This window comes from Taudactylus pleione, unplaced genomic scaffold (genome assembly GCF_031769625.1).
Source record: "Taudactylus pleione unplaced genomic scaffold, aTauple2 ptg000354l, whole genome shotgun sequence".
In the NCBI taxonomy this organism is placed as follows: Eukaryota; Metazoa; Chordata; class Amphibia; order Anura; family Myobatrachidae; genus Taudactylus; species Taudactylus pleione.
The window spans coordinates 532,596-549,875 of NW_028284755.1; the positions used below are offsets into that span (position 1 = coordinate 532,596).

At 45.1% G+C, this 17,280-nt stretch overlaps 1 protein-coding gene across 2 annotated transcripts in view; it reads left to right on the forward strand.

Moving 5' to 3' along the window:
• The window catches only part of SLC16A12 (solute carrier family 16 member 12), a 152,007-nt gene that overhangs the window by 106,357 nt on the left and 28,370 nt on the right, over positions 1 to 17,280 (forward strand). For both annotated transcript variants that reach the window (XM_088444314.1, XM_088444313.1), the window contains 2 exons: positions 4,130 to 4,398; positions 6,756 to 6,859. In XM_088444314.1, coding sequence (XP_088300440.1) covers positions 4,283 to 4,398; positions 6,756 to 6,859 — 220 coding nt within the window. In that variant the 5' untranslated portion in view covers positions 4,130 to 4,282. The remainder of the gene's footprint in view (positions 1 to 4,129; positions 4,399 to 6,755; positions 6,860 to 17,280) is intronic.

Here is a 17,280-nt window from a genome sequence, read left to right on the forward strand (position 1 = left end):
AAGGGTAGTGGACAAGTGGAATAGCCTCCCATCAGAGGTGGTAGAGCCTAAGACAGTAGAGCAATTTAAACATGCATGGGATAGACATAAGGGTATCCTTCAGAAGAAGTAAGGATCAATAAGGGTTGTGGTAACAATATGTGTAAAAATGGGGCAGATTAGATGGGCTAAGTGGTTCTTATCTGCCGTCAAATTCTATGTTTCTATAGAATCATGGATATGATTATGGAATTAGTGTATTTCTACATTTTCCCCACCCACATGATGTAATTAGCGGCATGAAATTACATCACATCACGCCTAAGCATCTCCTAGAAGAGAAGTGACAAGTATAACCAGGAGTTGTGAGTTTCACATCCAAACCAGATGGCATTGTGCAGCGGTGCCATGATGATGTGTGTGGCATCACCGCAACTCCCTACTCTTGTCCATACTTGCCTACTCTCCTGAAATGGCCGGGAGGCTCCCGAAAATCGTGTGGCACTCCCGGCTGCGCGGAAAATTGAGCAAGTTTCCCGATCACCTAGCCCCGGACCCCTCGCCACCGCCACACCACACAAAACCCCCCCTCCCCACAGCGGTTCTCACTGAATCGTGACTTTGTGGCCCTGAACCCTGCTTCACAATGCCTGTAATTTTGGTAATGTGTAGACTGGGGCAGGGCCACGATGGTGTGATCGCACAGTCACGCCCCACTGTGCTGACCTGGTTACCAGAATGTCGGCAAGTATGTTCTTGCCCATTTAAAAAGTAGATAAGTGTGCCTTATCTTCTGTAATTTGGGTGAAGTGGGTTATGCTGCACAGTATACTCATTATTAGGCCACAGGATAAACTGTATAAATCATGTATTCATAAGTGGACCATTGCTTTGAGTGCATTGCAAATAGATTTAATTTTGTGGAGAGAGATCATTGAAATGAGATAAAGGCATAGCGATAGATCATTTTTAGGTCCCTGACACAGTCTCATCCTGCGCTTTTAAAGGGACGTATTTTGCACCTTTTAGTGATGGAGAAGACTTTGGGGGGTATCCAATTAGCAGCGCTAAAGTAGCGCTGCTAATTGATCGCTGCAGAGCTATCCAATTACCCCCAAGTGCCGCCCGATCTGATGTGCTCCGAAAAAAATCAACAATGAGTGTCGTTTTTTCACCACCTAAATTGCGAAAACACATTATCGTGGGTTCTATGTGTTTTCGGGAGAACTATACTATTATTTCGATAGGGTGAAAAAAATCAGGAATTATCACAGCTATCCATTAATGCCCAAACAATGTTCAGGGCTAATTGGATACCCCCCTATGCCCAATTTTAAACAAAAGTTGAAAAACACTCCATGCAATAGACAGACACCTAACTTTCATGATTAGTTTAAGCTGTAAAGGGCTACACTGATCAGCATTTTAGGAAAATAAAGAAAAACCTAAATCCAATAAAAGGTGTGGCCTGGCAATCGTGTTGCGGCTTGGGGGCAAAGCGTGCTAACATGCAGGACTCACAGATGCTCAGACCCACAGGTCCAAAATCAGCACACTTCCAAGTAACTGTGGGCTCTGTGCATGAATTGTTTACACTGAGTACACTCATCATCTATCACTGATCTCTCTGTTTGAGAACCTTAGACCTTTAGGAAGCACATGTGGTGGTGCCCCCCTCCCTTCACCACATAACAATGGGTCAAAGGTGCAAAGCAAAGGATAGAATGTATAGCAGCTTTGGGTCTAAACTATGTTACTGGCCACCAGATCTTCAGCAAAAAGTATAACCACATGGACCCTGTAAATGTGCTGGTGTATGGTAAGAGAAATTTTATTTAAAATGATCATCAAATAGATGCAATCTAATGTTCTGGCCAGGTTTAAGTGCTCTTTACATATATATGTTATATGGGGTTTCAAATATAGGATAAGGGCACAGTATTTGCATGTTAAATTGATATTATTGTGTTTCTGTGTATTTGCTTGTTAAATTGATATTATTGTATTTTTGTGTGTGTAAAACACTGATCTTCTTGGCAATGCTAGTGATCACGTTAGATTACAAAAATGGTGAATAAATATATATTCTATTGACTCCTTCTTATAAAGGGACTATTTTTGTTGTTTGTTTAAAGCTTGATTTTTTCTTTACTTGCTCAAAGGTCCCATTTTTGTTTTCAGTCTATTACTGTATATATTATATACAGGTTGAGTCTCCCATATCCAAATATTCCGAAATACGGAATATTCCAAATTACGGAATAATTTTGGCATGACTGAGATAATAAAACCTTTGATTTTTGATGGTTCAATGTACACAAACTTTGACTAAGGCACAAATTATTAAAAATATGGTAGAAAATTACCTTCAGGCTGTGTGTATAGGGTGTAAATGAAACATAAAATTATTTCATGTATGTACACAAACTTTGCTTGAGCCACAAAATTATTGAAAATATTGTATAAAATGAGCTGCAGGCTGTGTGTATAAGGTGTATATAACACATTTATGCATTCTGTGTGTATATTGGGGTCCCATTCCCAAGATATTTCATTATGATATGCAATTATTCCAAAATACGGAATATTCCGTTATCCAAAATACCCCTGGTCCCAACCATTTTGGATATGGGAGACTCAACCTGTATTAAAAAAATGATATAACCTCCATATGTGTATAGGACAGTGTTGGCTAACCTTGACACTCCAGCTGTTATGGAACTACATAACCCAGCATGCACTGCTACAGTTTTGCTATTAGGGCATGCTAAAACTGTGGCAGGGCATGCTGGGATGTATAGTTCCACAGCAGCTGGAGTGTCAAGGTTAGCCAACACTGGTATAGGACCTATTTATTATTATTCCGTAAGCCATAGATCCTGCAAAATAGGCATTTTTGTATGATTAAGGTAAAATTAAGCAATATATGTATAATTGTCCTTATGGTTCTCTAGCAATATGGGGCTATTTAATAAGCTACTGTAAGCTTTTCCGAGCTTATTTCCATTGCCTAATTTCATCTGAAAATGGCATTAGCTAAACTATCTATTCGCATGCACAGCCTGATGTGCAGAAGGTAAGCCCCGGAAATAAAGCTATAGGGATAGCAGTGCCTAATCAGATGCATTCATTTGTTATATGCACTTTCTCAGCTGGAGTTGGTTGATAAATTGCCCTTATATCGCAACTCTTATCACCGTAAATAGTGGTGATAACAGTTGTTATTTAACTGGGCCAAATTGTGATAAATTATATATATTCCCCTATGCCTGCTTATTACATGTAATCTAATTCTGCACATCATGGGCCTGGTCTAGAGTTGGTTGAAAATCATCTTGCACTAAGTGAAATTGCAGGGGGATAGTAAAAAATTCAGATGCCATTTTTTGAGGAATTTCCCCAAAATTGTTTTAATAAATAAGCACCTATAACACAAAGCAGATTGAGCCGGTGGTATAGCATACTTGCTTACTCTCCCGTCCACTACTGCTTTGAAATGGGCAGGGCATGAGCGTATTGTAGCGGTTAACTATGAAACTTTTCCCTACCTCTGGAACTCTCTCCCTCTCCCCTTCAGACTCTCCACCCCTCTAGAAATCTTTAAACAGGCTCCCAAGACCCACTACTTCATCATAGCCTTCCAGCTCTCATCCTAACTCTAGGAGCTAGATTGCTCCTTCCTCCCTGTCTACCCCATCTGTGTCATGCCCTCTTCCCTCATGTGCTCCTCCTTCTCTTACTCATACTGTCATCTACTCTTTCATTACTCCCTACAAGGGCACCTAACACTTGGTTGCTTATGCCCTTTTGCTTATTTGAGTGTTATGATCTGCTGACAGACATGTAGAAGAAAACAATTGATAGGCTGATGAGACCAGTAGTGTATATCTTCAGTCCTAGAGGCCTTTCAGAAATCTGAACCATACACCTATTAACGACATGCACACATCATAGCAGTATTCTTGGCATAAATTACCATAAAACATAGACTAATATGAAGTGCCACAAAAACCTTAAAGCACTTACACTCAAATCCATTTGGATGGATGTGAATTGTGATTGCACATTTACTAATTACTGGTGTTTTCAAAATAAATAAATAATTTAAATCATGTGATTCTAAAGATTTTTTGTTTGTGTTTTTTTTTAGATGGTGAATCAAAGTGTTCATAAAAAGCCGCCCTTCCTGGAATGTCTCCGGAAATCTGTTGGTATTTGGATGTGATCATATGTGGACAAAACAATCTGGCCACATTTTCTATCTATTTAAGGTAGCAAGTTTGTGCTGGAGAAGGCACTGCAGATGCCAGCCATGATGAAGCAGAGGTCTTTGCACACTGCACCACCTGATGGTGGCTGGGGATGGATGATTGTGATTGGCTGCTTTCTTGTTACAGTTTGCACACGTGCCGTTACAAGGTATGTACTTTCCCTCTAAAATGTACAACATTGCACACTAGATGAGACAGATGTTTAGCTGATTCCCGGAGGGGGGGAGGGTTAGGCGTAGGCACCCGGGGGAAGTTAGGGTTAGGCTGTGGGAGGGGGGAGGTTAGGGTTAGGCTCCAGACAGGAGGGTTAGTGTTAGGCACCACGGGGGGGAGGTTAGGGTTAGGCACTAAGGGTGGAAGTTTAGGTTTAGGCACTAAGGGTGGAGGGCTAGGTTTAGGCACTGACCGGGAGGGTTAGGGTGCAGGGTAGGGAGGGTTAGTATCAGGGTGCAGGAAAGGAGGGTTAGGGGGTAAATAGGACAGGGGAACATTACTTACCGTTCCACTGTCGGGATTGTAAGCATCGGGATACCGCTGCCAGTATATTGACAGCCGACATCCTAAGTGTTGGGATATCATACCCAATCCGCAGTGTGATGTCAGTACGTACAAAACTTCCCAGTCACTATTGTGCAGCCAATGTTAATAGCAGAGATCAGGCCTGGATGTTAGAGTGCAGGGGTGCAACTTTCATATAAGCAAAATGCTGCATCCAAACTAAGATCTCAGTTTAGGTGATGTTCTCCCTTAATCCTCTCATTGCCATTGCCGCGGGATTTACATTGATACATGCCACCGACTTATTAATACTACACGCAATGTACTAACACTGGCAGAGTGATAGCACAAGCGATATGGGTCCCAGAACCTATTAGTAAAGTGCTGAGGTTCTAGGCTGGATGCCCAGTGGATGTGCGAGTGGCGGTTAATCCACACAACAAGTAACTTAACCAGGTGGAAGGTTTATCAACTTAGTTGATTCAGTTGGTGTTAGACACAGGGTTTATCACAGGTACAGGTTCCAGATATGGTGCCAGATACAACCTGGAACGTATAGGGTATACTGGGTATTGTAGTGCGACAGCTAGTATTAGTGCATATACCCTGGTGGTGTGTAGCAGTATGCTCCTTAAGTGGTGGTGGCACTGTTTACTGGGGCACACTGTAGGTCCTTCTATAGCTCTGTGGAGTGGGGAGTCTCATGGGTGCCTCCATACAGCATGGATGAATGGAGAAAGACGTGCAATAAAGGCGCGCATGCACAGTAGCGCAAGTCAGAAGTCAGACCTCCAGTAAAGAGCCTTGGTGGATCTTAGTGCCCGCTGACTCTAGGCTATGAACAGAGGTAGCATTTAACATCCTTAATTTAAAGTACCTGGCTCACATGCGAATAGTGATTGGGTGTCACCTTGTTCTGCTATTCCCATATGTTACAAGGGGTCAGCTGCTAATAGGGATATTGTCCCTTTTTGCAGTACTTCAGAGGTAGCCCTGTGTGTCTGCCAGCGCCTTCAGGAAAACTCAATTGTTCCATGTCTTCACTCAGTAACCATTGGGAGGTATGCTCACTGCCACTCGGACAAATGCACAGTACTTACAACATTGGCCAATTGCATGCATATTGGCATTGCATAAGGTTAGCATGCGACTTAGAATCAGGCCCAAAGTGAGCCATATAAAACAGGAATGTCTAAACAGAGGATAACAGTTGAAACCACTGTTGATTATAATTAGAGTCATTTTAAAGTACCTCACTCTTTTCAAATAGCAAATTGTCATGGAGATAAGTGTGCAAATATCGCAATATACACATTTCTTACTATTGCAGATAAAACATTGTATCTAAATAGTTATAATAAAAAATGAAACAATGAAATGGAATACAGATCACAGTATGAAATAGAAAAAAATGGCATAAATACAAAAAATAAAAGCATAAAATAATACCAAAATAAAATGCCTCACTAAAGCCTGCTACACTTTTCACGGCACCATTCCATCAAGACTCTTTGACAGCCTGAAATCACTTTCTCCTTTAGTCATCACAGCCCTAACTAACATACACAACTTCTCCCTTTCCTCTGGTATCTTTCCATCATTATCCAACAATGCAGTTACAGTATTAACCTTATTCTGGAAAAAATTAATTCTGACCAAGATTCTCTTTCACAAAATCGTCCCAACTCCCAGTTCCCATGCCCCCAGACATTCCTCAGAGGCTTGCTTACACTTACCTCACTTGCTTCCTTTCCTCATACTTTCCAATATATTCATATGTATTCATGATTCTTATTTGTTAGGCCATTATTGTAACATTAGCATGACAGTAAGCGTACCGCAATGCCAAAAAGATTGGTTTGAATTGATGTAAACACAAGTAGAAATTATTTCCAAATATTTCTCTAGGTTACATTTGTATAGATCTATTATATTAGAATTGACTGTTTTCTGCTTCACATGCACATGATGGAGCACCTGTTTACTCTACATCACCTGTGTTTTTAGATGTATCTCAATATTCTTTGTTGAGTTCCAAATATATTTTGGTCAAGACTATTCAAGAACAGCTTGGATACATTCCATTGTTGACTGTGCTACTATGTTATGTGGTAAGTAATACAAAGCAGAGATATTGCAACTTCATTGTGCATACCTAATGGAATTGTGTAATATGAACGTGAAAGTCATTATGGATATGATTGCCATGCGCTGCTTCAACATCGATTACATACAATGGCATCACTAGGGGCATGCGGAGTGCACCAGGTGTCACCATTTGAGGGGGTGACACTAAAAATGCTGGCTCCTCCTCACTGACCGGGAGCCGGGTGCTGCATTATGATGTTATTATGCATCTCCCGGTCACTGAGGAGGAGCCAGCAATGTAAGGAGAGACACTGGGAGCGGCCCCGCATCTCCAGGAGTGCTGGGCATGCCCCCAGAGTGACGTTCACGGGGGTTCCGCGAGGCCATGCCTGCATCCCTTGAGGTCACATTCCCTTTTCAGGCATGTGAGGGACTCTGTTTGGTGCACTAGGTGACACCGACTCCATTGGCGCCACTAATTACATATAAAACATCACTAGTTTAGAGCAGTTTCTAGTAGGGATGGCCATTGGTGGGTTTTTGGTCACCATCAATGGTACCATTTGTGGTTGACCTCGATGGTATGAAACCAACGGCATGGGAACCATGGATGGTTTCACCCACCAATTGTCAAGATTGCTCTATTGCTCACTGGGCAGTGGGCCAATCAGAGATGGGGGAAAAGTTTTGAAGGTCACATAGGGGAGGCAGAAATAGGCTTCGTTACCTGTTATCAAGTGGAAAGAAAAAAAAATTTGGGGAGCTCTACCTCGTACACCATCAAAGACGGAGAACCATTGGATCTCAGCAATCGATGGCAAAACCTTCTACCATCGGAGGTTAACCATCAGTGGTTGCTCACCATTGATGGTCGATGGCCATCCCTAGTTTCTAGTCAGACAATAGCCATAGTCCAGACTTCCTGAATGACAGATTGAACCTGTACATCTAAAGCGGGTTGTACAGCAGGTTCACTGTTAGGTTTAAGTACTATTGCCTCATATTTTATTAGTTTGTTTAATAGTTAATTCATAGTGGCTGTAGCCTATCTGTTTAGCCTCAAACCAAGTTGTTTTATCTCAAATACTTATTCACGCAGTTAAAAAAATATCTGTATCCATTCTAAATATCTTAAGAAAAAAATGGTATGTTGTTGTTTATATTGTCTTAAGCCGACCACCCACCAGTAGGCAAATTGGGATCACTTACAGTGTCATTGGGGTGTGTTAGCATAGTTGGAAGACTGCATTTAGGAAAATGCCAGATAATGATCCTGCTGATTTAGACAGATTTATTATCAGACATCAGGGCATTTACAGGTCATACACACAGGGAATGCTGCAGTAGAATTAGTCTGCGTGTGTCTGTTGTTTGCTGTCCCTATGTTCCCAAATGATGCTTTGGAAGTGAGAGTTTTACAAAACACAATATCATTATATATGCAAACCTGGTCTCTGAATGGGACCAATATGTGAGAGTTACTGTGTTGAAATGAGGGCCTGATTCAGAGCTGAACGCTCTGACCAGAGCGCTCGCTCTGAATCAGGGCCATCCTATTTAAATGTGGAGCTGCCTTTTGGACGCTCGCATAGCTGTGGGTTACCACCCACAGCTTATGCGAGCGTCCATGATGATGGTCGCAACGGTCGAAGACCATCGCGACCATCGGGCTTGCGACGAGACCCTGCGGTAGGAACGCCTCCGTCTGGCAGCCACGCCCCCGGCACGCCCACCAAAGGGGGCGTGCTGTCAGTCACCATCGACAGCACGCCCCCTTTGGTGCGAGACCCCGAGCGCCGTATTTCTCGTCGCTCGCCGGTTCTCACGCAATGCGCACGACGGAGCTCCCTCCGTCGTGCGCATGTGCATTCGCACAACATCGACCCGCTTGCGAGCGAACTTCCCTCGCGAGCGGGTCTGAATGACCCCCTGAGTGTGGGCCTGATACAGAGACGGGCGCAATGCAGGGCAGGGCCTTCCTACCCCTATGTTTGTCTCTTATTACCCAGTGTTGTTCTACTAATGTTTCCAATTGTAAAGCGCAACGGAATATGTTGCGCTACATAAGAAACTGTTTATAAATAAATAAATATGGGCAATATTTACGCAGATCAAGCGATTGTTTGCCAGTTGTGATAGGATCATTGGTAAAGTGGTCTGTGGCAGGTACATTTGTCCCAGGTTCCTGTCTTATGTGTTTTAAACCCCCAGGAGAAAGTCTGCAGTATAGCAGGCTTGAGTTTCGGCTTTTTGAAAAGCCGGTTTGGGACCTGGGGGTTGTGGGTGAGAGGAGAGGGAGGGCTCCACCCACGGCCACTCCAGGTTTTGGTTCTCGCAGTCTGGTAACAGGCTTGTTAGGATTTCCACCTGAGAGTGGCCAATATAAGCCTAGTTTGGATAAGGCTGAGTGTCTCACCTGGGAGAGCAGGCAGGGAGTTTGCTCAGAGACTCTTGGAAACCTAACTGTGAGTGTTGTGCTGTGCTTTTGTTGCTGGCGAGGGCATTAGGCCCTGCCAGGTTCTGGTAGTGAGGGAACTACCTGTGAAGTTAGTGCCCCGACAGGGCTAGGATTTATATTTATGTTTTCTTTATATTTCTGACATTGTACAATAAAGTCTGGTGCCGACCAGCTTGTACTTGCATCCAGACTGGTGTGCTGCTTCCCTGCTGCTGTGTGTGTGTGTAAGGAAGGAGTCCTCTACCCAGGAGAGGGACCCCTTAACCTAACTGTGTCACAATATGGTGGAGAATGCTGGCAACCACACACACTAAAGGGACAGACACCCAATTTGTAAGTGTGGAAATAACGCTGTGTCCTTGGAGTCCCATAGAGGAGGCGTCAGCCAATGCTCAGAGAGGCAAGGTTCAGCTTCCAACCTACACCCCAGGACAAAATGGAGGACATTATTAAGGCCTTGCTCCAAGCTACAGCAGCTCAGCAGGAGACAAACAAACTTCAGCAGGAATCTACCAGGGTGCAACTGTTGGCCTTGGAGACAGCCCAGAGGCAACAACAGGTCGCCATCGAGGAAACCTGCCAGGCCATAAAAGAGGTGGTACAGCACCTGCTCGCCCGGCCCAGAGATGTTGCTACTGGTCCTCCCACCCCCACTCACTCCGTACGAGCCAGTCACTTCCTCCAAAAGATGACTTTGGGCGATGATGTGGAGGCCTATCTCACCGCGTTTGAAAGAATGGTCGAAAGGGAGAGTTGGCCCAAGGAGCAGTGGGCAAGTCTGGTGGCACCTTTTTTGTCTGGGGAGCCACAAAAGGCCTATTTCGACTTATGCCTGGCTGATGCCAAGAACTATAAAAAACTAAAACAGGAGATCCTAACTCGCTTGGGAGTCACCACCTTTGTTCATGCCCAACGGGTACACCGCTGGGAGTTCCATAGGGACAAGCCTCCACGTTCACAGATGCATGACCTCGTCCATCTGTCCTCAAAATGGCTACAGCCCGAGAGGCTGACGGGACCACAGATCGTGGAAAGGGTCGTGATGGTCCGGTACCTGCGATCAGTACCTGTGACTCTGCGCAAGTGGGTGAGCCATGCAGACCCTAAGTCCGCGGACCAGTTGGTCGAGCTGGTGGAGAGGTACGTGGCAGCTGAGGAGCTGATGAGTATGCCCCACCGAGTCCCGATGGCGCACCGGCGAACTCCCACAGACACTGGTAAGACTGTTCCAGGGGAGAAGGGTGCTGGGCGGTGGAATGTACCTAAGACTGAGGGTGTAGAACCTGGAGACAGGCCTGCCAGGCCAGGAAGGTTCTTGCCCCATAAACGACTAGACATTAATATGACTCAGTGTTTCCGATGTGGTGGCTTCGGCCATACTGCCGCTAATTGTTCACTTACAACTGAACCTATGCAATGTGATACTGCTCATGTCTACCGCAGGGGGTCTTTCTTTGCACAGACAGCCTGTACGGCTGATCGGCAGGCTGAGACTGATAAGCACATGTGTGTACTCACTGTAGATGGCAACCGAGTAGAGGCACTGTTAGACTCTGGTAGCTTGGTGACACTTATAAAAGCTGAGCTGGTGAACCCCTTGAGGCATACAGGGAAAACTGTTGGTGTGACCTGCATACATGGGGATACTCGATATTATGTTACGGCCGAGGTGAACATCAAGACACCATGTGGCTCTGCTATAGTTTCTGTGGGTTTGGTGCATGGTCTGGTGTACGATGCAATATTGGGGAGAGACTTTGCTCACTTCTGGAAGTTGTGGGAAAGCCGTTTTGTTCCAGAGGTGAACAACCCCGATCCATTTGAGAAGGTTGTTGATGTAGTGGAGGAGGGAGTTTCTTCTGAGTCACAGTTATTCCCTTTTTCTACTATGGTTGGCGAACTAGAGAATGCGGAATGTGACGGTGGCCCGCCAACTGATGTGCCTCCCATTGAGGTGGGAAGTGTTGTTGGGCCAGGTGATCGTCTGCCTGATTTAGAGGTCAGAAGAGAGGTCTTTGCCGTGGAGCAGTTGAATGACCCTACTTTGGTAAAAGCCAGGGAGAATGTAAAAGTAGTTGATGGTAAACCCGTAGACCCTGATAGTCCTTTGTCCTATCCCCACATGGCAATGTGTCAGGATTTGTTATATCAGGTGACTAAAAAGGGGGAAGATATTGTGGAACAACTAATAGTTCCCAAAGCCAACAGAAGAACAGTGTTGGATCTGGCCCATGGTCATATAATGGCAGGCCATCTAGGGGTAGAGAAAACCACTGAGCGAATAATGCAGAGGTTTTTCTGGCCCGGGCTTCATAAAGAGGTGTCTGACTTTTGCGCATCCTGCCCTGAGTGTCAGTATCATGCTCCCAGGCCACATTTTAAGGGTCCACTAGTTCCATTGCCTATCATAGAGGTGCCGTTTGAAAGAATAGCGATGGATTTGGTGGGACCCTTAATGAAGTCTGCCGGGGGACACCAGTATATTCTGGTCATAATGGATTACGCTACCAAGTACCCGGAAGCGATCCCGTTGCGCAATACGTCAACCAAGACCATTGCCAGAGAGCTAGTTCATGTCTTTAGCAGGCTGGGTATACCCAAGGAGATACTAACTGACCAGGGCACACCGTTTATGTCAAAAGTCATGAAAGAGTTATGCCGCCTGTTCAAAATTGAACAGTTAAGAACTTCGGTTTATCACCCCCAAACCGATGGGCTGGTCGAGAGGTTTAACAAGACGTTAAAACACATGCTTAGGAAAGTGGTCGACAAGGATGGTAGGGATTGGGATTACTTATTGCCGTATTTATTGTTGGCCATAAGAGAGGTTCCCCAGTCCTCCACCGGGTTTTCACCCTTTGACTTGTTGTATGGGAGACACCCAAGGGGGTTACTAGACATTGCCAAAGAGACATGGGAGGGGCAGTCTAGTCTTTACAAAACGGTGATTGAGTATGTTTCTCAAATGCAGGAGAGAATTGCTGCGGTAGTGCCGATAGTGAGAGAGCACCTGGAACAGGCTCAATAGGCACAGCAGAGGGTATACAACCGCAATGCCCGCTTACGCAGCTTTGCTCCTGGGGACAGAGTGTTAGTGTTGGTTCCCACTGTGGAAAATAAACTTTTGGCTAAATGGCAAGGGCCCTTTGAAATCTTAGAAAGAGTGGGACAGGTCAATTACAAAGTTTACCAGCCGGGGAAAAGAAAGCCGGAACAGATATACCATATAAATCTATTAAAGCCCTGGAAAGATAGAACGGTACTGTCGGCCGTCCGAGCCCCTCCAGTAAATCCAGGGCCCTTAGTTCCCGAAGTGACAGTGGCAAAAACCCTGTTGGCAATTCAACAACAAGAGGTCAAGGAGTTTCTGATCAGAAATAGGGTGCTGTTCTCTGACGTACCTGGGAAAATCTCGGTCATTAAACATGACATAATCACTGACCCAGGGGTCAAAGTTAATCTAAAGCCCTATAGGTTACCAGAAGCACAAAGAGAATCGGTGTCGAAAGAAATTAAAAATATGCTAGAGTTAGGGGTTATTGAAGAATCACATAGTGAATGGTCAAGTCCCATTGTGTTGATTCCAAAGCCCGACGGGAGTGTGCGTTTCTGCAATGACTTCCGAAAGTTGAACAGTGTTTCAAAATTCGATGCCTACCCGATGCCAAGAGTGGATGAACTGATTGAGAGACTAGGGACGGCAAGGTATTTAACCAGTCTTGACCTAACCAAAGGGTATTGGCAAGTACCGTTAACCGAGAGCGTCAAACAAAAGACAGCTTTTTCAGCGCCAGAGGGCTTGTTTCAGTACAAGATGTTGCCCTTCGGGCTACATGGGGCACCGGCTACCTTCCAAAGAATGATGGACAGGATTCTAAGGCCCCATAGACGGTATGCGGCTGCTTATCTGGATGACGTGGTCATTCATAGTCCTGATTGGCAGTCTCACTTACCCAGGGTACAAGCAGTTTTGGACTCCATCTATAAGGCAGGTTTGACAGCTAACCCAAAAAAGTGTTGTCTAGGCATGGAGGAAGTAAAATATCTGGGATACACCATTGGTAGAGGCCTGATAAAGCCTCAGCTCAATAAAGTTGATGCCATACAAAACTGGCCACGGCCTCTGAATAAGAAGCAGGTGAGAGCCTTCTTGGGAATTACGGGGTACTACAGGAGGTTTATACCCAACTTTGCCACCATGGCAGTCCCACTGACTGACCTGACCAAAGGCAAACAAAAAGTCATGGTAGAATGGAGTCCTGAGGCAGAGAAAGCTTTTCAGGAGTTGAAAGTAGCGTTGTGTTCCCAACCAGTCCTGATGACTCCTAATTTTGAAAGGGAATTCATAGTACAAACCGATGCATCAGAAGTAGGTATAGGAGCGGTCCTGTCCCAGAACAAGGAGGGTGAGGAACACCCTATTCTCTATCTAAGTAGAAAGTTGAATGTACATGAGAGAAACTATGCCACAGTGGAGAAGGAGGCGTTGGCCATAAAGTGGCGTTAGAGGCTCTCAGGTACTACTTGGTCGGAAGAAAGTTCAAATTGATCACTGACCATGCCCCTTTGAAGTGGATGTCCGAAAATAAGGACAGTAATGCGAGAATTACGAGATGGTTCTTGGCGTTACAAACTTTTAAATTTTCAGTGGAACACAGGCCAGGAAGCCAGCTGGCCAATTCTGACGCGTTGTCATGTGTTCATTGTTTGGGGGCTTCAGTTGTTCCGCCCCACAGGTCGAAACAAAGGGGGGGGATATGTGATAGGATCGTTGGTAAAGTGGTCTGTGGCAGGTACATTTGTCCCAGGTTCCTGTCTTATGTGTTTTAAACCCCCAGGAGAAAGTCTGCAGTATTGCAGGTTTGGGACCTGGGGGTTGTGGGTGAGAGGAGAGGGAGGGCTCCACCCACGGCCACTCCAGGTTTTGGTTCTCGCAGTCTGGTAACAGGCTTGTTAGGATTTCCACCTGAGAGTGGCCAATATAAGCCTAGTTTGGATAAGGCTGAGTGTCTCACCTGGGAGAGCAGGCAGGGAGTTTGCTCAGAGACTCTTGGAAACCTAACTGTGAGTGTTGTGCTGTGCTTTTGTTGCTGGCGAGGGCATTAGGCCCTGCCAGGTTCTGGTAGTGAGGGAACTACCTGTGAAGTTAATGCCCCGACAGGGCTAGGATTTATATTTATGTTTTCTTTATATTTCTGACATTGTACAATAAAGTCTGGCGCCGACCAGCTTGTACTTGCATCCAGACTGGTGTGCTGCTTCCCTGCTGCTGTGTGTGTGTGTAAGGAAGGAGTCCTCTACCCAGGAGAGGGACCCCCTAACCTAACTGTGTCACACAGTGTACATGCGAACAAGTAACAATGCGTAAGTGCTACGATTGCTTTACAATTATGTTCACACAGAAGATCCACTTGAAGGCAGGCTGTCAGCGTTTGGGGGTGGTAACGGGGGTGTGGTCAGAAAAATGCAGGCGTGTTTGACCGTTTGAATGCCGTTTCATGGGCGTGCATAAATTAGCCATTGTGATTGCATACGCAGCATGAGAGCTCTCAGCGTGCCAGGAGAGCTGCAGTGTTTGTGACTGGTCTAGACCTGCCGCAAGGGCAAGATGTCTGCTCGATGTGCGTCGATGTTACAGATATTTACGCAGGTAAGTGATGATGTATGCAGATTAGAAGACATCAGTGGGCGTCCCTATGTTCGGGTGATCTTTGCAACCATTAGCATATTTTCGCAGCTGCGTTGCGAATGCATTAATGTCCATCCCTGAATCAGGCCCTATGTACGTTAGTTTATTAAGAGGAAAAACATGTGACAAGTTTATGGGTACTAATAAGAACTCTGAAAGCACATAATGAGTGTGAAAACATGGACAAAAACTAAAAATCAGATTATGTAAAATAATATCATTTGATGAAAAATAATTAAAAAAATAATTATATCAAATCAATTTAAATAAGGTGAAATAAGACCAATTTGGGAAATTTAATACAACAATATATATGCGCTAACATAATTAGCACAATAAAGTATTCTAAAATGTAACAATGGGGGGAATTCAATTCAACGCAAATTGAATAGTGCCGGGAGGGAGCTATTCAATTCAGTGCACTGTTATGTCGCAGAATGCCGGTTCTCGCGACTTAACAAGGGTGTTAAGGCGTGAGAACCGGCATTCTCTGACTAAATTACCAGGCGTGCGGCTGTCGGATTTTTCCTCGCATCCCCAGGGGGGTGTGAGAAGAAATCCTTTGCCCGCCCAAACAGCGCGGTGTATTGAATAGCTTCGGGAGCTCCCTCCCGCGGCTATTCAACATCGCACTGAATTGAATTCCCCCCATTGTTATTATTAAAATAAAAATATGCTAAATTAATTTGTCAGGGTACCTACAGTATGTAAGTTTCTGTTTTGCTCCGCAGGTGCTACAGATAGGTCCTTATTTTAGGATGACAAATTATCTTTAGTATTCAACCTAATATTTAACGGAGTCTTTAACAGTTTCAGTCAGAATCAGGGGCGTATCTATAATGGGTGCAGGGTGTGCGGGGCACACGAGCCCCTGAGTTCAGGGGGGCCCCGCACCGCACACCCTGCACCCATAATATTACTTACCTCTCCGGAGTCCCATGTTGGCGGGGGCCGGCGCTGTAAAAACGACTGGAAAATGGCCACCGTGGCCATTTTCCAGTCGTTTGCGCATGCGCCGTATAGGGAAATGGCCGCCATGGCCATTTTCCCGGTGACCTGCGCACACTCTGGTGCCTAGAGTTTATAACTTCGGCACTGGCCGCGCACAGCTCAGTGCGCTGCCGGCTGCCGGAGAGAGAGGAGGGGGCCGTGTCAGAGACTGCAGAGAAACGCCCCTGGTCAGAATGTACCAAAGGCAGTCGTAAAATGCTGCATGAATATGCAGTATCTTTGTGGCTGATACCGTATTAATAGGCCAAATGTGATTTAAATTGTTTCAATATATTTTTGTCCATTGTTCCTTATTGGTTTCGGCAGGAAACCTTTTGTATAAATGAAAAAACATCCAGAGATATTTCCTCAGTTATCTGCAGTATAGCCTATGCAGTTCCATGCAACCACAGAGATGGAGCTCCTAATCTATTTCCTGTTCAGCAGCTCCTCTACATAAATCTGGGTACACACTAAACGATGTGTGTACCCAGTGATGTCGGCAACGGCAGGACCCAGCGGAGGTGCCGGCATCGGTAAGTGCATACACACTTGCCGATGCCGACAACAACGAACGACAGCGAGGTGGAGGAGCGAGGTCATGCTGCCTTCGGCAGCATAGCATCGCTAACGATTTCCCCAGATTGTGCTGCAAATACAGACGACTGGGGATATTGTTAACGACCCGCGGGAGCATGCATCGTTAACGATCTAGTGTGTACACGCTAGATGATTAAACTAAATTGTTGCAACGATGTGTTGTTCTCGGCAATATCGTTTAAAAAATCGACTAGTGTGTACGCACCTGGTGCATTGGTGTCCGGTCGGGGGTTGGGAGGAGTTTATCTCAGTCATACTGTGGTGGTAATTAAATAAAGCACCCATATGTGGTCATGGCAAAATCAGGCTAGGCAGGCTTACTTTGTCATTGTTAAGGGCTTCATCAGGGATATACACTATGGCAAAAAAGGTACTTGCCACATATGTTTGGAGGAGATTCTTCTCTCATTCCCAGGGGCTCATTTATCAACGAGTTTTATTATACACAATGGGGTAAATTTACTAAAGTGAGAGTTTTTAGAAGTGGAGATGTTGCCCATAGATACCAATCAGATTCTTGCTATTGTCTTCTAAAAGGTGCTAGTTAAAGTTGTGCATGATAATGGTGCTCCAGCCAATCAGCTCCTAACTAAAATGACAGTTGGAAGCTGATTGCTGCAATCAGACAGGACAAACAGAATACCTGGGCAAATCAGGGGGAGGGAGCTGTTGTACTATTGGAGAAGAAAACATAGGTTTAATACCAG